This window comes from Engystomops pustulosus, chromosome 1 (genome assembly GCF_040894005.1).
Source record: "Engystomops pustulosus chromosome 1, aEngPut4.maternal, whole genome shotgun sequence".
Taxonomy (NCBI): Eukaryota; Metazoa; Chordata; class Amphibia; order Anura; family Leptodactylidae; genus Engystomops; species Engystomops pustulosus.
Window position 1 is genome coordinate 66926768 of NC_092411.1, and position 21643 is coordinate 66948410.

Consider the following 21643-nt stretch of genomic DNA (forward strand, 5'->3'; position numbering starts at 1 on the left):
CCCCCACCTTGTGTTTGAAAATTCTAAATAAAAGAGGAAGAAATATCTGCAGGACACAAATTTTATTTTCATTTTATTTATCGTTCTATAAAATACATTTAAAAAGAGCAAGAAAAAGACCATCATAGAAATAGTGGTTGTGAAGTATCAAAACGGAGAGAAGGCTTGTATGAAAAGGCTTCTAGTAAAAATATACACCAGTTATTTGTAGATTCGGTATAAAAAGATAAAATCAGGCACTTGGTGGTATCGCCGGGAAGATGGGAGCCTGTGGAAAATGATTCCCCTTATCTTCTCATGATGATATTTGCACATAGCGAGTCCAGCAGCACAAGGGTCCAGATCCCGTCACAGGGTCCACAGTCAATGACCCTGTTGGCTTCTTGTTCTACGATACAGATGTGTGTAATACAAGAATGTCCCGGACAGCGAGAGGAAGCACAAGATACACACACAAGGGGAAGTAAACAAGCAGCTTCTATGTTCATCTAGGGCTCCATATACACCACGATGATGTACAGGGAATATACAGGAAAAAATTCTAAAAATTGCATTTTGATATTTCAATGATTTTGGGCCAGATATACAAAATTGAAACACAACCTCTCGGCAGGAAGGAGGTTCTCCATTATTGCCAAGCATGATTATTATTAGGAAATATTCCTTTAAATATCTTTACATGAAGATTTATAGTTTGAGCAAATTCACCTAACCAAACACCATTGAACCAGTGGGATCTCTGGGGCTCGAGGCGCCCTTCATAGCAGTCGTCTTGGAGATTTATAATAGTCAGTATGTTAAACAAAATCCTCTTCCAGAAACACAAATTGTGCAAATCACACAACCCCAATATTACAAATAATCGGCTGCTTTCACTAACACATTAGACACATAAAAGAAATAACAGACAAAACATATACATTAGAATACATTGTGTTAAGGCAGGACTAGCCCCGTGAAGGATTGTATCTGCACATCCTTAGCAGTTCAGTTGTATAAACTCTCCATTACAGAAGTGTAATATAGGATATGATACAAAACAATGAAGTTCTGCAAAACACATAGCGATGTTATTCCTCCTTATCAACGTCTTCTGGGTTTGTGTTAATATTCTTTTTCGGCTAAATAAAGAAACACAGAAGAAAAAAAAAAAAAGACGATCAAAACAGAAAACAGATGTCATGACAAGAATGATATATGGTGACCTAACAGAACCTCAAATCCCTGGCCGCCTTACCTGGTTTCTGGTTCTGGGAACCCTGCAGAAATAAGAAAATACACATCAATAAACATAAAAATACTTATGTATTCTAATATTCACAAAACATGGCATTTATCACAGCAATGTAAATGTATCTGAATAATCACTAATAAATCTACTCCTTTGGGGGCTTTATGGTATCCCCTAGGGCAGTGGTGGCGAACCTATGGCACGTGTGCCGGAGGTGGCACTCAAAGCCCTTTCTGTGGGCACACAGCCCATCGCCCCAGGACAGAGTTCTCCAAACATCCTGTGGATTTGGTCCTTTCTGCAGTCCCAGGCAACTTAAAGGGAACCTGTCACCAGGGACCTCATTTTTCACTAAAGACAGATTGTAAAAGCCCATGACACCTGCAGTGCAAATCTGCCTCTCTGCCTTTTCTAAGCATTTGCATTACAATATAATTGTGTGTTATAACTTACTCTTGCTCCATGACAAAATCCTGGGGTAGACGCAGGGGCTGGACTTTGGTTTGGATGCATTACAAAAAACAACATGCGACTTGTCTGAGCTGCAGGCTGTCCTCTATGTTTGTGCTCCTGTACATCTTGTCCCTCCCCCACTGATGTCAGGCTGACCAGGCTGTAACCTCTGAGAACCAGCAGGAGGTGGAGCTAGACAGGAGCACAAAGGTGGGGGCCAAGCTCTGAGGAGTGGGTAACAGACAAGTCACATGTTGTTTTTTGAAATGCATCCAAACCAAAGTCCAGGCCCTGTGACTACCCCAGGATTTTGTCATGCAGCAAGAGTAAGTGGAAAGGGCAGAAAGGCAGATTTGCACTGCAGGTGTAATAAGCTTCTCCAACCTGTCTTTAGTGAAAAATGAGGTCCCTGGTGACAGGTTCCCTTTAAGAGATGCTGCTCTCAGCACTATTTTAAAGCAACACTTTATTGGCTGTTTGGAACTATGGGAATAGTGAGAAGGTGATGAAAGAAGTGCATTATCTTTGGATGTCATCTTACTGGACCCACCATTCTTCCTGTACAGAGAGACCCTGGAGAGAAGCTACAACGAGAGTCTGAATGTGCCCTCCTTCTTTCAACTGTCCTCAGGGGGGCGATACGATTGAATGTTGTGGAACAACAGAGAGCAATAAGTTAGTGTTTAAAATACCATGTTGGCATTTCACGGTAAATAAGTGGATTTTTGTTGTTGTTTGGGCACCGAGTCTCTAAAAGATTCACCATCCCTGACCTAGGGGATGAAAAGACAAGAGACTTTTTGCAGCAGATGTTAAATAGAGAAAGATACCCTACCTGTTTGAGGCGCCTCGCGTAGGACCATAAACCTTCTCATATTGATCGCTCATCATTCTGGCATTCTCTTCCATGTTCCTTTTTCTCATATCCTGTAGGCTGGTATGACGAGTGGTGGTCGTCGAGCGATACAGATTGCCAATCCTGCCCGGATCTCTAGCCGTGTTATCTGCATTAGTCCTCGGGGGATTCCTGGAAAAGAGTGTAGAATCTCTGCCTGCTGAGGACACAAATTAATAATAATCTATTAATTAATTAGTCTATAAATTGCTACTATGCATTTACCAAGATGACACCCCCTGATGTTTATTAAAACATTGCTTCATAAAGATCTATTCCACATCTAAAACAGGAATGAACTTTTACAATAAACCGAACAACATTAGGGGGTTTCCCAGGTCAGCCATGTAGTACGCTCCTCCTCCAATACCTCTTAGCTCTTACGTTGTAGCAGAGCCAATAAAGAGACTACAGCACAACACCTTTATCCCCACTTCACACTCATCTAGTGCGTCTTCCTGAGCTTGTGCTATAACCAGGCTCTTCACACCCTCTTGCTCTTTTTCTGACTGCGCAGTATCACTACAGCTCTCCACTTCTGTCCTGAGCTCCCACTGTAACAGCACGTGCTGCTCATTCTCCCTCTGCACACATTTAATAAGAGTCGTGCAAACTGCACTAAATAAAAATTTGTCTGTGTATGGTGCAGGGTGGGCCAGATTCAGGATTTCTGGGGGCCGTTCTTGATGAACTCTGTCAGGGCAGTGCAGGGAGGGCCAGATTCATGAACAATTTTCTAGCTGAACCTTTAACACAGGGCTTGTGTCACACTTCTGTCAGACTTTGCATGATAAATCTGACTCATGGTCCGACTGAGCACCAGAATGCCCCCTAATTTGTGTCGCATGATGCCTAGTGTATCCCCGACAAAAAATGGTCGCGTGTGACACAATTCTGTTGCAAACACTTCTTAAATACCTGTGCAAGCAATTTACACCTAAAATAAACTGGCACGAGGGCCTTCGTAAATGTGCCCCACTGTGTTGCCCGTTTGATGAAATGCCGCCTGGGTAGCAGATCACTTCAGTTCTTTCCTTCTGTCCTCTCTGCCCTACTTCATGATCTATCATGTTTGTCATGTAAGCAGGCTCAGGGCAGAGCCGACATGTCTTCTGCATCAAACCAGCCTGTGAGATTTTGTAGGAATGGAATAGAGCACAAGGATGGGGCTGACTGATTCCACCACTCCATCCAGCTTCTCTACATCATAGGGGACGTGCCTCACAATCAAGTGAGGTCAGTGAGCAGCTATAAAAGAAGTAATATGCTCAGAATTGCCAGAGAAGACAATTTACATCTGCAACGTTCAGGGATGAAAATCACCAAGCCGTACGAGTGGGGTTCACGTACCCCAATTCATCCAAAATATCAAATCTTATTTAGGCAGCTCCTACAACTCTCTTGTACTCTGAAGCGTTTGAGAACAAACCTGTTCTTCCACCTTGTAAGTTGGAGGCTGCGGGAAACCTGTAACTTCTGTGCTCATCTCCAGGGGAGGCATCAGGATAGACATTCTCACATGACTGAGAAGATGTCTCAGTTCTCTGCTCAATGTTTGGACCCATGTCACACTTATCCTATGATAAATCAATAACAGCAATCAGAAAAACACAATTAAATAAAATACTTCCATGTGACAGCGGATTATACCAAAATGCAGAATTGTATAAAACCGAATGCAAAATACAGAGTACAGTGAAGTCTCACATAGCTTCTCCCATCTACCGAACTACCTTCTTTCCCACTGACTGAAGACACTCCATCCACTAGACAGGGCCCACTTAATGCTAGATCACCAAATGTTAACTTAGGGCCCATACAGCAAGTGCTTATAACGGATTATTCAATACTTTTGGATAAACTAAAGGACATTTTAAACAGCTATCCCAGACCCCCATTAAACTTATTAAGGGGCTTCAGTAGCTATAGAGCATTTGCCTGACCATATGTGAAGGCAAGGGAAAACCAGGGAAGCTTATCCATTTGTTTTGTTAAGATCTGTTCTATTTCACACTGTGAAAATGTGGTGACAGGTTCCCTTTAACTAATACAGCTAGTGACAGGTACTCACAGGGCCCTATTAATTGACTGACACCCTTCCTTTAGCTCAAAATGGTTTCCCTTACATCTCCATAAATCAAATTATATTACCTCCCCCTCCCATCGACACCTTTCCATGTCCCATGCCTCTTTGCAGCATGTCTGGTGACCAGGGTGATGTCATCTAAGGTCCTCTACCCAGCTACATTTGCAATGTCAATCCCATGTATGTATCTGATCACATGGCAGTATCATGGTATGATCACCTCTACATATCCCCATCCTCCATGGAGGCTGCTGTGATTTCATGTGATCAGATACATAAATTGGGTTGACTGTTCAAATGTAACAGGATCTTAGATCACCCTGGTCGTAGGACATGAAGTGGTTAATGATGTAACAGAGCTCTTTCTCAATGTTCCCCATAACAGCATATTTTTTGGCAGTGAGACCTGTCAATCAGGAACAAGGAAGCAGGACAATGCCAGTGACCACTGAATATGCAGGGCCTCATTGAACTCACATTAGACGAGTTGCATAAAAGTTCACAAACAAAAAGGGACCATTTAGGGATAAGGGCCATGCTTTTTAATCATAGTTTTTATGAAGTATTCATTTTGGGTTAATTTGCATGGCAGATTTTCTTTAAATCCATTTAAGAAAGTTGCCATCATAGATCCTGCAACGCATAGGGCAGCACCTTTACATAACAAAGGCCAATCAAAACCAGAATTTTAGATTTACCATCCCTAACATATGTAGCCTATGAGCTCTTTTTCCTTTTTCTCTCTCCAAACAATCTACATAGTCGCCACAAACTTTATAATTCACGTACCTGATGATGAAACAAGATTTCTCCCTCCAAGAGGACACCACAGAATTCACATGGAATGAGGACACTCGTAGGACTGTGATCGGGAGGTGGGGAGGATCGGATATTGTTAGTGAAGTCCAGTGGGGGACTGGGAGAACGTCTTCTAACTGAGGAAAAGACATTTGGCCTGCAACCAGACTGCAAACAAAGAATCAACTTACATTTTCTGAATGACAGTTTATACTATTCATAAATACAGGAGGCGAGTTATTTGTGCATATTCCAATCCTATACACAAACTATAGAACCTGGGCATTTATTAGAGCAAAATGCTAAACTAAAATCTGGAGGAGAAATTATATTAAGAAAATAAATAAATTGAAAAAATCCCCAAAGTCATGGGAAGCTACGGAAAGAACTGGATGTTCACAAGGCTGGTATTTGCTTTCTACCTACTTGTCACCTTTACTATGGTGGCAATCGTCAAACAAAGACTTTGGTGCGGGCTAGATGTCAGAGTAGAATTGATGGCACTCGTACCTGGTGTAATATCAGATCCTGTTCAGGAAAGAGCTCCTCACAGAACTCGCAGGGTAGCTGGATGTCATCAGCTAAACAGGAGAGAAATCAAAGTCATTGGTCCACATTTATACAACGTGTCTGCGCCAGTTTCTTGTCTGACTTTGCACGTTGCTTCTAGTGCAAACTCCTTGCATATGTATTTATAAAGTGTCTGCGCCTTTTGTGTCGCAGCTGCACTGTGTCCGACAAGACAGAAAAAGGGTGCACCTAAAGAGGAGAGTTACTGCTTTGTTGGACCGAGCACCACAATTCTGCAGCATGAACAAAGTGCACCAAAAGTAAATTGTGGCATAATTCCAGAGCAGTGCAGGGGGCGCCAGATTAAAGAAGAACATGCACCACAATTCCTGAATCTGGCACACCCTGCAGACTTCACGGTTTTTGATAAATGTGGGCCATTATTTCCCGGTCTCTACTGTTGGATAGGTGAGGCCAGGCTATCTTCTCCAGCCCCTGCCTTCTCATCTGACAGAATATAATTACCCCATTAGGTACCAAAACTATTCCAATTAGGATCTATTTCAAGTAGATGGTCCTGGACTGGCTCCATCCATCTGTTAGAAACCTGGAAATTGTGCAGCTTACCACTGGGGACACTGGATGAATTTGAGGGCTTCGATTCATTACTGGAGAAATAGTTAAGATGGCTTTGTTCACGGACATTGGTCTTCTTGTTATTATCCTTGCAGTAGAAGTCATGCCAGAAGTCTGTGTTATTTTCTGGAAATGACAAGTCAGGCTCAGGAGTGGGTCGCGTGTTGTTTTGACGGGAAAGATCAGAACTGGAGAACGTGTTAGGCCTTCCTTCTAACAAGTCATCAAAAAAATACAGAGGACTATCAATGTCCTGGCTCGGACTATTCCGTTGTCTTCCTATAACAACATAATAAAAAAAAAAAATTACATTGATAAAGTGTTTGGCATGTTTGTTATCCATTTTACTTACCAATCATAAAAGAAGCCTGGCTCCTTAAAGCACAGACTGTATCCAACCATATTGGACCCGTGATTTAGTGTCCTAAATGGCCCTATAACACTGGCTGTAATTTTACTTAGAGAGGAGTGCAATACAGAAGTCTGGAGTCCGCATTCCTGCAGCCAGGCTTAATGGAGATAGTGCTGAGGATGTGCGGCCATTCTACTCTTTGGGAGTGACGCCTAGAGCGGAGATGTACACTCGGCGCTCCCATATAGCTGAATGGAGCGTGGCAGCGCAGGCATAGCACTCTCTCCATTCAGCCAGGCTGTACAACGATTTCCTCCTCCCCCAAAATAGGTGCAGGTCCCTGAAGTGGACTCATACCTATTATCCATCTAAGGCCCCTTTCACACTTGTGGTTTTCACGTGCGTTTTCAACGCGTGCTATTGACGCGCAGAACTTGCATTGCTCTCTGACCCATTGAAACCAATGAGTCTTTTCAGACTTGCATTTTTTTTAACTCGCGTTTAAATCTTGACTTGCTCTACTTTTGCAAGTCACGCGTATGAAAAACGCATCATACAAGTCTATGGAGACACATCAAAAACGCATTGCACTCTGAGACACTTGCAAGTGCAATGCGTTTTTCACGCATCAATTGCCATAGAATAGATAGAGCTCAGCCCTGAGTCCTTTTCACGCGCATTTTCTACGCATTGAAATTGCATTGAAAACGCGCGTGAAAAACTGAGACACTGAACGAACTCTGACTGAAAACTGATTGAACTCTGATGCAAAATGTGCATTTTTCACTGACCAAACCCTGATCGTACCCTGATCAGACTCTGACGTGATCTGCAACGCAAGTGTGGAAGGGGCCTAAGACATATGACATGATTAGTTAAAAGAAATCTACCATCAGAATCCGTCATGATAAACCAGGGGCACTCAGATCCAGGCCCCGTGACTGTGGTAATCTTCTAATGGTAATTCAGGGCGTCCTTTCTTCTAAAATCAACTTTTACAATTACAATAATGAGCCAGGAAGGTTTTGGGCGTGATATTAGAGCCCCTCCAGGCTGTTAAATTCTGAAGGAACACTTCCCCCTCACTGCTGCGGAGATTACCGGTTGTGAGACGGAGATGTGCTGCTGAAGTTTATCTCCTGGTTTATCATGCTGGATTTTGATGGTAGATTTCATTTAATAACTTGATGACAAGTTATGCACACAGTGAGTGGTAGCTGCATTACTGTAACCCCTTAAAATTCTGATCAAAAATCACCAGTTTTTTGCCATTTCACAACTTATAAATTTGAATAAAAATGTGATCAAAAGGTCATAAACTCCCAAAAATGGTAAAAAACACACAATTATGAAAAAGTTATTGGAGAAAAGGGCAAACCAAACAAAATGATTTTCATTTTTTAAAAGTCGGCCTAATAAAGTAGAGGTGGCTTACGGGTTGCCGGTATTGCAGAAAATACTTACCGGTAACACCCAGCAAAAGATCGCAGCTCCCTGAGACAGCCACGGTTTTAACCTATTTATTACAATGTGCAATTCGCACATTGTAATGAATGCTGAGGAAATTCCCCATATACTGCCGTAATGTAGGGTTAAAGTACCCAAGGGGGTATGACAAAGTAGTAAAAAAGTTTTTAAAAAAAATCAAAAAACCTAAAATTCAAATCACCCCACTTTCCCTAGAAGTCATATAAATAAACTGTAAAAATCATAAACAAGTCAGGTATCGCAGTATCCCAAAATGTCCGATCTATCAAAATATAATAACTTTTTAGGGAAGTTTAACCCCGTAACGGAAAATATCATCCACTTGGCATTTTAAAAAATATTAAAAAATTAATAAAAAGTGATAAAAAGGCCATATGGTCCTAAAAATAGAAGCATTGAAAAAGTCATCAAAAGTTGCAAAAAATGACACCACCCACAGTTCCGTACACCAAAGTATTAAAAAGTTATTAGTGCCAAAAGATGGAAAAATACATTTTTTTTTGTACAGGAGGTTTTAATTTTTGTTAATCAATGAAAACATAAAACCTATACAGATTTGTTATCCCCGTGATTGCACCGAGCCAAAGAATATGCACACTGAAAACTGTAAGATCCAAGCCCACAAGGAAACAGCGCAAATGCATTTTTTCACCCATTTCACTGCATTTGCAATTTTTTTCCCCCGCTTCCCAGTAGACGACATTGAATTAATACGGTCACTATGAAGTGCAATTTGTTACTCAGAAAACAAGCCCTCACACAGCTCTCTATACATGGGGGAAAAAAACGTATCAAGGTGGGGAGTGAAAAATGGAAACGCAAAAAGGGGTTAAAAGAAACTGTTAAGGGGTTAAAATGATTAATCTGACAGGGAAAAAAGCAGGATGACATGAAATAGATTTACTTCTCACCTCGGTTTTGTTCTCCTCTGAAATTTTGATTAATATCGTCAAATTTCTTTGAGGACTGGGTCAAAATGGATTTTCCATAAAATCTCTCTGGTACATGGCCTGGCACACGAGGGTAAAGGCTGCCCATTGCAGCAGCGCTTCGCAGAGGCATCTCATATTGTCGGCTGTCTGCCCAGCTCCGGACTTCCACTGGCTTCTTCAGCAGTTTCACTTTACCACACACAGCCGGGTGCTCTCCAAGCTCCTTGATCATCACGCTGACACCGCACTTCTCACACGGCTCTGTCCGAGATCCACAATAATCTTCATGATTTTCTAGTGTATTGAAGATCACTTCCAGCTCACAGAACTGACATTTAACCAAGCGCAAAGAACAAGAGGATTTCTGGCAAGAAAAATTTAAAAACTTTCCAAAATAAAAGAAACAAATACAGACATCCCCCTACTTAAGGACACCCGACTTACAGACGACCCCTAGTTACAGAGGGACCCCTCTGCCCCCTGTGATCTCTGGATGTGTTTACTCTACTCTCAGACTGCAATGATCAGCTGTAAGGTGTCAGCAATGAAGCTTTATTTATAATCCTTGCTCCAGTTACAGCAAAAAAAAAAAGTTTGAAACTCCAATTGTCACTGGGACAAAAGAAAATTTGTCTGGATCAACAATTATAAAATATAAACAATACAAATTCAACTTAAGAACAAACCTATGGAACCCGGGGACTGCCTGTAATGAGACTAGAAAGCTATGGGTTTGCCATCATGGTTGTCAGCAGAAGGGAGTGAACAGTGTTCATATACAAGGTGTTGGCTTCTAGGGGCGGTTCACTGCCTGGTTTCTCCCAGGGACTCTCCATTATTTTACTTTACCAATACAGACATTGTGATATGCTGATCTGCAGACATAAGAACATGCACCAATACCAGAATTTGGAATTGGATACAAATACTTTGTGTAGTATCATGATGCTCAATGCCAAAAAGATACATTTGCCACTTTACGGGCATCTGCACACGGTAGCGAATGGCAGCTGGTTTTGGATGCATTAAAATAAAAGAAGTAAATTTGCTGCTACCGTGGGTGGAGCCTAATTACCGCACAGGCATCCGCACAAATACATACTACGGATGAAAAACCTGCAGCAATAAGGCCATTCTGCTGCATATTTTTTTCCGCAATGCGTGTATGGGATTGTCAGAAATAACAGTACACGGCTACAGTATTTAGCGCTGGATTTGCATTTGTGAAGGAGGTAACACCCATATAATGGCTACACAATATTTTGCCATCCACCGCTCCTCTACCTGCTGTACAGATAGTGTATCTAGTACACAGAACTAAAGCTGCTGCACACATACTGCTTAAAGGGAATCTGTCACCACATTTTCACATATACAGCTAGTGACATGAGCCCTAGTAACTAACTGACACCCTTCTTTTAGCTAAAAATTTTTTCTTCACTTTCCCATAAATCAATCGTATCCTATATTGCCTGGAATCAGAGGACGTGTCTTGCTCGGCCAGCTCTTCCCATCTACTCCTCCCTATGCCTCCTTGCTATTAAGCAGTTCATGTCATGTGACCAGGGTGATGTTATCAAAGGTCCTGTACCCTTTAGATCTGCAAAATTTGCAATGTATGTATCTGCCTCAATGGATTTCTACTTCTCTCCATCCTCCACAGATGATGCTGTGATTTTATATCATAAGATACATACAGTACAGTTTGCCAATGTTGGGAGGCTAAAGGATCTGAAATGTCGTCACTCTGGTCACATGACATGAATGTAACACAAGGCAGAGCTGTCAGTAAAAATAAGCGGACGTGGTTAACTGGCAGCCCAGGAAAGAGCAGAGACAAAGCCACAAGGCATGTGTCAGAAAAGCTAATTTTCATATCAGAAAAATTAATCATCATTGGCAGTTGCTTTTGGGTAATATGTAGAGGACTTTTGATCCTTTCTCAGCAGGAACTGTTGGTCAGGATAGTAAAATTCTGGTGACAGGTCTTATTTAAGTGAACAAATGAGACAAGTACAAGTACAGTGGAGACATTCAAAGGATGTTCTCATAACAGCCAATGAAAGGCATCACCGTAAAAGTTATATAATGTTACATTCACAAGTATCAATATAACAAACTGACCTCGTGTTCCTCCAGTGAGCACTTCTCCACCGTCTTATTGCACTTGCAAGTCACCTGGAAGACACAAAAAAATTGATCAAAAAAATACTGTATACAAAGCAGTTACATGAATACTTTATGCATAGTTTACTACACAATGGAAACCGTATTACAAATGTATATAAAATAATAAAAGGGATTTTCTTAGGCTACTTTTTTTTGGGAGGGGGGGGGGGGATCTGCCACATCCTCCTATTCGCTCACCCACAGGCCTGCTACAACAATCTCTTATAAATAACGAGTCCCTGTCTCAGAAAACTTTTCTTCCTATCCACTGGTTCTGACCCAGACAGCAGCCTGAAAAGGTTCAAGGATGAAACATGTGATCAGTCACATGCTTCTGACTCCTGCAAGATTGGGTGAAGTGCTGACAACTGTTCAAGCTTCACCCGATCTCCAGGACAGTGGTCAGGAAGGTCTGGCAATACGGGATCCTCTTGACTCCAGACTAGGAGATGTAGCCAGGGCCGGGGCCAGCACCAGGCAAGTATCAGAGCCCCAGCTGCTGGGTGGGCCCACTTATGGCCACAACTCCGTCCCCACCAGCCTGGCCGTGCCGTAAAGTGCCACTCCATGTATGGCAGGACGATGCCCTGCGTCTATACATTGTGCGGCTGCCGGCAGGAGGAGGAAGACGACAGAGAGAAAGCTCTAGACCTAACTAGTTAGACTTTACTAGTCACATTTACTAGTCCATGGGGAGTTGGGAAGTTGCTACATATAATGAATGGGGGCAAAGTATAGGGACTGCATAAAATGAACGGGAGCGAGTAGGGAGCTGCATTTAATGAACGGGAGCGAGTAGGGAGCTGCATTTAATGAACGGGAGCGAGTAGGGAGCTGCATATAATGAACGGGAGCGAGTAGGGAGCTGCATATAATGAACGGGAGCGAGTAGGGAGCTGCATATAATGAACGGGAGCGAGTAGGGAGCTGCATATAATGAACGGGAGCGAGTAGGGAGCTGCATATAATGAACGGGAGCGAGTAGGGAGCTGCATATAATGAACGGGAGCGAGTAGGGAGCTGCATATAATGAACGGGAGCGAGTAGGGAGCTGCATATAATGAACGGGAGCGAGTAGGGAGCTGCATATAATGAACGGGAGCGAGTAGGGAGCTGCATATAATGAACGGGAGCGAGTAGGGAGCTGCATATAATGAACGGGAGCGAGTAGGGAGCTGCATATAATGAACGGGAGCGAGTAGGGAGCTGCATATAATGAACGGGAGCGAGTAGGGAGCTGCATATAATGAACGGGAGCGAGTAGGGAGCTGCATATAATGAACGGGAGCGAGTAGGGAGCTGCATATAATGAACGGGAGCGAGTAGGGAGCTGCATATAATGAACGGGAGCGAGTAGGGAGCTGCATATAATGAATGGGAGCAAGGAGGGAGCTGCATATAATGAATGGGAGCAAGGAGGGAGCTGCATATTATTAATCCATGGGAGCAAGGAGGGAGCTGCATATTATTAATCCATGGGGGAGCTGCATATTATTAATCCATGGGGGAGCTGCATATTATTAATCCATGGGTGTGATGAGGCTGTATATAATGAATCCATGCCACTCTGAGTTTACTGCAGAAGGGCCCACTGAAGCTCTCCCGCCAAAGGGAGCCGGACCTGGATGTAGCCATATTTTATCAAGACTTTTTCTTGCTAAAAAGTGCCTCATATTTGTTTTTAATCTTTACTGAAGTGGAAAATATTATATTCTTACTTAAAGAATATACAAAAAACATGAATTGGTTGTCCACAATGAATTATCTTTTGAATCCAAGCAAAAAATTGCAGTGGAAAAACTACTCCCAACAACTCTTACCGGGGCATGTTCACTGTCATAGTGTTCCTCCATGTCACTTCTGGGAATCGGCTCATTGCACAACTTGCATATGGCGATATTGCGTCTGCAGTGAATCTCATGGATGGTGAAGTTATCTGCAGGAATGTCTCGTTTACTAGGTAAAAGACATTAACAAAAATATGAAACATGGATAATAGGATTGCTTTTATGAAACTCACAAGCTGGAATTCCCCATGAGTTTTCAGGTCATTTTCCATAATCTGGTTCCTAGTCATTAAAGGGGTTCTCTAAAAATATTGATGACAAATCCATAGATTATCAGACAGGTGGACATCCTACCTGCAGTGCTCCCCAAGGCCAGCTGTTAACTGGGGCTGATAAACAGAGAATGGAACCAGTTTCTGTACACTTTGGGTTGTTGGGTCCGTGGTTCGGATTGCTTTTTGCTGACATGCTTCATTAAAGGGCTTATCCGGGCAGAGATCGCGATAACGCCTCTACAAGCGTCTATGACGCTTGTAGAGGCTGATTTACCCCTCCAAAAAACCACCAAGCGTATAAATACGCTTGGTGGTTATCTGCAGGCTGGGTGCTTGGCTGCCGGCGCTTGCTGCCCAGGATCGCAGCTCACGCCCGCAACACTCAGCAACACCCACAACATAGTGCCGCCCCTCCTCTCCTGCCGAGGTATCTTGCGGCTCCGATGGAAAGTCATGTGACCGGAGCACAGGTCACATGACGTTCTACATCGGCCGCGGGCTGAAGCAGTCAGTAGCTCCGCCCATCCCCCCCATGGCCGTGTGCGATCGTGCACACAGAGCTATGAACAAGATTGGGCTGTCTATGTGACAGACCAATCTTGTAGCCAGAGCAGCCCCTGTATACAGTGAGAGGCTGCAGGGAAGGTGCTATATGCATCCTCCCTGCATGACTCTGTTATCAGTGATCTGTATACAGTGATCCAATAGACTGTTACCATTAGGTCACTGTTATCTGTGATCTATATATAAGTTTAGCAGGGAACATATGCGACCTTGTAAAAAAAAAAGTAATTAAAAAACCCCAAAAAAATGACATTTAAAGTAAAAATTAAACAGTTTAAAAAAGCGTTATGCCCCCAACCCCCCCCCCCTTAAAAAAAATTAAATAAGTTTAGCGGTGTCAGGCATCAGTCAGGTCTATGGGGGAGGGGGTCCTGGGGGTGGGGTGTCTGCGGCCAGCGTCAGCTCTGGCCCGCTCTGTGGGTGGGGTCTGGGGCTCAGCTTCAACCCTGGCCCGCTCTGTGGGTGGTGGTGGGGGTCTGGGGCCAGCGTCAGCCCTGGCCCACTTTGTGGGTGGTGGGGTCTTGGGCCAGCGTTGGCTCTGGCCCTCTCTGTGGGTGGGGTCTGGGGTTCAGTGTCAGCGCAGGGCCGCTCTTTGGGTGGTGGTGGGGGGTCTGGGGCCAGCGTCAGCCCTGGCCCGCTTTATGGGTAAAGGGTTCTTGGGCTGGCGTCAGCTCTGGCCCGCTCTGTGGGTGGTGGTGGGGGTCTGGGGCCAGCGTCAGCTCTGGCCCACTTTATGGGTGGAGGGGTCTTGGGCGGGCGTCAGCTCTGGCCCTCTCTGTGGGTGGGGTCTGGGGAGCAGCGTCAGCCTTGGGCAACTCTGTGGGTGGTTGGGGGTCTGGGGTCGGCGTCGGCTCCAAATAGTACTATAATTGTCCCAAGAAGCTACAAAAACAGGGGCTGTAACAAATTTTCTTCTATAAGTAGACATCTATAATAATAATAATCTTTATTTATATAGCGCCATACCGTAGCGCTTTACAAATCATAGGGGACATATACAAATAGAATAAGACGGTACAGGGTAAAATCATAGGGGCAGATTTATCAAGCTGTCTGAAAGTCAGAATATTTCTAGTTGCCCACGGCAACCAATCACAGCTCAGCTTTCATTTTACCAGTGCTCATGAATATTTTAAAGGGGAGCTGTGATTTGTTGCTATGGGCAACTAGAAATATTCTGACTTTCAGACAGCTTAATAAATCCGCCCCATAGACTTTTGTTCCATATAACTATTAACACTATATACGACTAGGAGTTATATATTTGTATTACTGAAAATTTCATACTCCTCCTCGGCTGAGATTACTCCTCAAAAATGGTGAGAGGAGTATTATTACCCTTCTGGAAAAATGTTAGTGCGACCTCTGTATCCGGGTATAAAAATTTACTCAGGGCCGGGCTGAGGAGGGCTATTTAAAAATAACAAACGTGTACTTACCTCCTCCGGCGTCGCGGTCCATCTCATCTGTGCGCCGGTTTGTTTACAGGGGCGCACAGAGAGCTTCTGGCTGGCCGGAAGCTCCCACCAGACACCATCTCCCAGCACTTACAACGCTGAGAGATAGGGACGGATGGTAGGAGCCAGCCACATCACAGACCGGAAGCTCCCTGTGCGCGGCTTCTGTGCCCCTGTAAACAAACAGGGGCACAGATCAACCGGACCCCGGCGCGGGACATCAGCGGTGCCAGATAGCCCGCCCCAGCCCGGCCTTATGCAATTTTATATACCCGGATAACCCCTTTGAAGCTGAAAACTTTAATGAAGATCTAGTCAATAATAGCCATGCTGGGGAAAGGTATTTCTGTGAACCCTATGCAGACTGCATTGAGGGCATATATGGCGTGGAGATATTTTTTTGGGACTGTATAATTGTGTGAAACGTTTTCTACCTGAAGTTGCATAATTTGTAAGGTTGACACACAAGGCCTTCAAGTCCAACCTAACTGAAATTAAAGGGGTTGTCCCAAACCAATCCTGCTGCACATCCAGTGATCACAAGAACAAATCCCTGCAGTTCACTGGAATGGGGCTCCTGTCCTCAATAATTGAGTGAAGCAGCAGGTGACGCATCCATCCTGCTTCTCCATTCAATGCAAATTCAGTAAAATCAACAAAAAAAAAAAAAAAAGATATGCCTGTAAATACAGCCATAAACATTGTTGAGAATTCACTGGTAATAAATCCCTTCAGATTCGGCCCCAGTGACTTTATGGCCCACCACCCGTTATAAACACATTACTCACCAGTTTCCACACAGCCGCGTATCCTGCTCAGCACTGGACGCCATGGTCAGGATTTCTAAAGAAAACACCACAGTTACTATCACTTTCATTTCTTGTTTCAGCACATCTAGGAAGTAAAAAGCACTAGATTGTCTATGGAAGGCTTGTAATGGGATCTTCACAAGTGTGTGGTAGAATCCAGCACGAGCCTCACTAACAGAACCTGAAAAAATGACAACAGACAACCCAAAAGGAGGCCAGATAGGCCCCGTGATAGTCCACAAGTTATTATTTTATCCATAAACAAACGCTCTTATGTATATGCGAGCATAGATGAACGGGGGGGGGGGGGGGCTGAAAAATAATAATTCAGCCCACTTAAATAATTAGAGCGGCAAGCAGAACGTCCCCTTGCTCCAAGTTTTTTTTCCGGTTGATCCTGGCGCCAGGATCAAGATGAAGAGGAGGACAGGAGAGTATGTTGAGTGCAATTTGCCTTACAGGTATTGGTATATTTCCTTTAACAAAATAGTGCAACAGGTACAGCTTTTTGTTAGCGGTGTCTCATCTTGTATTTTTCCTCTCCTCGACACCATCCCCCTCCCTCCTCTGCCTACTCAATGCACATTACCTGCTGCTGACAGGGAGCAGGTAATGGGAATTAAACTTGTATAAACTACTGAAATGATTCAGAAAGCTGACAAAGACATTGTTAAGATCAGCATAGCATAGGCGATTGGAACCTGCTAAAAATCACATTCCTGCTGACAGGTTTGCAATGAGACATGTAATACACCAGTTTTAAAATTCCTCCCAATGTCCTAAATCTGAATAGAGGCTCCCGCCTCATAGATTCAGGCACAATCTATACCAGGTCGGACCTGTACACCAGGTATGATCTGGGAGGTACTTCTGCTATAGTCTCCACTGGTTTTCCGGGCGACCCTATAGTCTGAAAAACTCATGGGAAAAGCAAAAAAAATCTCCTCCATCATTTTTTATTGTTTTTATAATCATATATCCCATCCCCCACATAGAATTGTTACAGTCTAAATTAAGAACAAGTAAAACCTGTAATCGTCATACTATGTAATTAGACATCTCACTGCAGTTTCATGATGACGGCTCTAAAAAAAAAAAAAAAAAACCTTAAAAAATGGGGTATGACTACATGACATGTAACTGCAGCAGCCGGGAGTGATGTCACTGCTGCAGCGGTTACTTGTCACAAATGACATCACTGAAGGCCAGGATACTAAGGCAGAAGAGAATTGATACAATTCCCTATTGTTAGAGGGGTTCTTAGAAAAAAAAATCCATAAGATGAACAGGGGATCCATGTGTCACTACCCTAATGATAACCTATTAATGACCTATGCTGTGGTGGGGTCCGAGACCCTGCAGCCTACTCCATTTTACTGAAAATTACATCAGGGCTATGGTATGGACGCCATTCCTGTCCTCAGAAAGCCTGTCTTCATCCATATATATCTGGCAGACTTCAATGGATATAGTGTAACAGACTGTAACATGCAGTGACCCTTATGGCAACATATCAAGAATAAAAATATATAAAAATAAAACATAAAAATGTCCTCGTGTCCAAAATGTACATCCTATTAAAATATAGAATGAATTATCCCATTGGCTAAGAACACTGTACAGTAAAAAATAAATAAAGGGGCAAATCACAGGGGGGGGGGGGGATTTACCAACAATAAAAAAAAAAAATATTCAAAGGAAGGCATAAAAACACAGCAAAAAAGGTGCATTCATTTTGCATCTGTAGTAGTGATGTAAAGTCTGGCTCTTCTTCGTGAGCTGGATCATTCGGCTCCACTCATAAAGAAGAGCCGGCTCTTGTGGCTCCTAATATATTAAATAAATAATAGGGGACCGCAGTCCAGCCAGTCAACCACCTGCACCCCACTTTTAACCCGTATTTGGGGGGTTAAAAAGGAGTAGCAAGCTGATAAAGGATAGGGCTAAGTGAGCCAGCTCCCGCCTTTTTACGTGAAAGAGCCGCCTCATTCACAAACGAACCATCGCCGGTCTTCAAGATCCTACTGGCCCAAAGAGTAAAGGGGATGTGTCATCTGTACCACAGAGTGAAAGAAGGAAAAATAAAGCCTATAAGAAAATGGCAGGCGGATCAGAAAAGAGAAACTATACACGACACATTCTCGCATAATGCCCCGGGAAGAATAACCAGGGATTTCAGCTCTGAGGTCTGCAGAGTGGTGAATGCAGCCCTGGCCTCTAACAGTAACACAAGACTTGATGTGAGGAGCCATAAAGCAGTAACATAGGGTTAGGCTCCCATCATACTAATGTACTGACAGAGTCCACAGACAAGTTTTCTCCAGGCTGCGTTATTTTCTCCAGTGTGAACAGAGCCATAGACTGAGGGCACAGCTGCCTGGGCACAGGTCTTGGCACTGATGCCAGGAAACAGGAATGCACTTGTTGCTGCAGAGAATTTCCATGAATCACCGTGACACAGCGCGGGCACACGCCCTGACCCGAGCCTGGCCGTGTACACTGCACCGTGCTGGGACCTGTAGTGCCGCACAGGGACGTCTGCACCCAGCGGGGGACAGCGCTACAGGGCACCGGCCCGGGCACAGCCCCGGCCCCGCGGGCGTCACTCAGCTACACGCAGGAGAAGCTGCAATGTCTTACCGGCTATTAGAGGAGCACAACACCGGCTGTCACCAACGGCTGCACAGCTCGTCTACACCTCAGCCCCAATGAACGGCGGGCGCCGGGGTGACGTCACGGTCATGTGACCACTGGCGAAGGGGGAGGAGTCCGAAAGTTTCGTTTCTTACTTGTAATCAAGCTGTCTAGCATGAAGCTGTAGTGCTGGGGGATGGTGGGAGTTGTAGTCCTACAACAGCTGGAAAACCTCTGGAGTGCAACTGACTGTTGTGTGGTCTGGTTATTCCACTTCACTTGTATCTTCTTATAAGAGGGTTGTCTTATTACTTAATAAGTTTAGAATTTTTCTAAAAAAATTAAATGAAAAAAAAATTCCTTGTTTGCATCCCAACTCCAGTGGAAGTAGTGACAGTTACATTGTGTGTACTGCATTATTCCTGTAGGCAGGGCCGGTTCTAGACAAAGTGGGGCCCTGGGCAAAACTAAAAGTGGGGCCCCAAAATAAAACTATTTTATGACTAGCAAGAGGCTCCCTTTAGTATGGTAAAACAACCTGTAATATTGGCGAATTGTATAGGAGATAGATAGATGCTAGGGAGATTGATGGGCAGCACGGTGGCTCAGTGGTTAGAACTACAGCCTTGCAGCGCCGGTCAACATCTGCATAGAGTTTGTAAGTTCTCTCTGTGTTTGTGTGGGTTTCCTCTGGGTCCTCCAGTTTCCTCCCACACTCCAAAAAATTACTGGTAGGTTGAATAGATTGTGAGCCCCATTGGGGACAGGGACTGATCTGGCAAGCTCTGTGCAGCGCTGTGTAATCTGTGTGTGCTATATAAATAAAGGAATTATTATTTATAATTATTATGATAGAAGATAAATATGAAAGATGATAGAGATTTCTAGATGTAGAACTATAAAGTAGATTATATATACAGTAGATAGATATGAGAGATAAATACAGTAGAACATTGATTAATAAATAGAGAAAAAGCGAGATATATAAATGGTCAGATTATAATAGATAGATAAGTAGACAGATAGACGATAGATATATAGACAGAAGATAGATGATAAGCATATTCACCTTTCACCAGCCTGGATTTCTGAATATTTTGTCGCTTTATTGACCGGAGCAATTTTTACAATTTTTGACGTTAAAAAATAAAATCGAAATTACAGCAAACAGACACTTGCCCCATTTTCAAAATTGCATTAAAGAGTTTATAGACATAGGCGCCTTCATCCAACTTTGATTCAAACTGAAACATGTTATAAAAAATACTTAAAATTTTACTTTGATGGCAAATAATATGGTCCAAACTGAAAATATTTACCTTCACATCTCCTAAATGTAACACATGGACATGTGTACAATTCACAAATGCCCCATGTTGATATGTTCACATAAATAAAGCCACATAATATGATTAAAACTGAAATAACTAAATATCTGCTTTTCAGCTACAAATTTTAAGACAGTCACAACCTGCAACCGCCGCGAACGTATTGTGTGTGCTGGCAGCCAGCACACACTGTGATGTCGGCGGCTGCGGCTGACGTCAGAGCTGCACGCCAAACGGACCCGCTGCTGACTGACGGATCGCAAAGAAGACTCGCGGGGCGCCGGAAAGGTGAGTTTAGATTTTTTAAATTTTTTTAATCAACTGTCCGGGGATCCGGCTCCATAACGGGCCGGGGATCCGGCTCCATAACGGGCCGGGGATCTGGCTCCATAACGGACCTCGGCTTATACTCGGGTCGGCTTATACTCGAGTATATGCGGTATATAAAGAAAATATACTTTCCTTAAACAGTAAGATGTGAGGAGATCATATATATCCCACACCAATATATTCACCAAAATATGCAGCAAAAGGAACGTTAAATCCGCAGGGGACACAAAACAATTTTTGCAGAAAAGTGCCCTGAGCTTCACACAGATCTATCATTGTATGCTCCCTTACACAAATAAATAACTATATATCCATAAACCAGCTAATGAGATAATCACTTTTAGATGTGCACCAATGTATTAGCCGCACAATAACAGAACCCTCCGCGCTTCATAAGAATTTGAGTGAGAACGTCATAACATAGGTGTAAATAATGGAGGATTGGTGAGAAATAAAAACTTTATTCCAGAACATGTGTGTGTTTGGTGTTACATATAACTTTATGGACATGTTTTGGGCGCGGTGTTAATGTGTCGCCACATTAGGCAAAGAGGATTGAATGTTCATCGTATCAGTCAATTTTCGCAAAAAAATAAACTATCACAAAATAAAAGGCAATAAGAGGGAAAGTGTGTTCTTATATAGATCTGGATAGGAGAGGGTTAAAAACATGAATATTAGTTTATATTATCCCTTCTCAAAATGTAGTAACATATAAAGCGAATATTTCCATTATCTGTGATGTGCAGCAAATTCTTCCTGTAGCTGCCGGATAAGAATCTGGAGTTGGGTACAGGGGGCTGTATCTCTGGCTCTGTGACACATAGAACCTTACTTTTTTTCCTATGAAAGAAGAGAGTCTCCTCTTTTATATGAATCTATGAATTTGTGTTTCTACGTGTCAGGAAA

At 43.3% G+C, this 21643-nt stretch overlaps 1 protein-coding gene across 3 annotated transcripts; it reads right to left on the reverse strand.

Moving 5' to 3' along the window:
- Nucleotides 1-56: 56 nt before the first annotated feature.
- Nucleotides 57-19226, reverse strand: TRAFD1 (TRAF-type zinc finger domain containing 1). Of its 3 annotated transcripts, none has more exons than XM_072142809.1 (12): nucleotides 19083-19226; nucleotides 16422-16476; nucleotides 13371-13506; nucleotides 11506-11559; nucleotides 9361-9745; nucleotides 6601-6888; nucleotides 5974-6044; nucleotides 5455-5631; nucleotides 4009-4156; nucleotides 2520-2736; nucleotides 1238-1259; nucleotides 57-1121 (listed from the first exon to the last, which is right to left on the reverse strand). In XM_072142809.1, the coding sequence occupies exons 2-12, from the start codon at nucleotides 16463-16465 to the stop codon at nucleotides 1071-1073; spliced, it is 1593 nt and encodes a 530-aa protein (XP_071998910.1). In that variant the 5' UTR covers nucleotides 16466-16476; nucleotides 19083-19226; the 3' UTR covers nucleotides 57-1070. The 3 variants fall into 3 exon arrangements, with proteins under 3 accessions (XP_071998910.1, XP_071998890.1, XP_071998899.1); XM_072142789.1 differs by having other exon boundaries at nucleotides 2520-2739; XM_072142798.1 differs by lacking the exon at nucleotides 19083-19226 and adding an exon at nucleotides 18894-19023 and having other exon boundaries at nucleotides 2520-2739.
- Between the last annotated feature and the right edge of the window lie 2417 nt (nucleotides 19227-21643).

Coding starts and splice junctions, on each gene's coding strand:
- TRAFD1 (XM_072142789.1), bottom strand. CDS start 16,465: ATGGCGTCCAGTGCTGAGCAGGATACGCGGCTGTGTGGAAACTG. Junction 5,632..5,973: donor AGGATCTGATATTACACCAG/GTACGAGTGCCA, acceptor CTTTGTTTGCAG/TCTGGTTGCAGGCCAAATGT. Junction 1,122..1,237: donor TTCCCAGAACCAGAAACCAG/GTAAGGCGGCCA, acceptor TTCTTTATTTAG/CCGAAAAAGAATATTAACAC.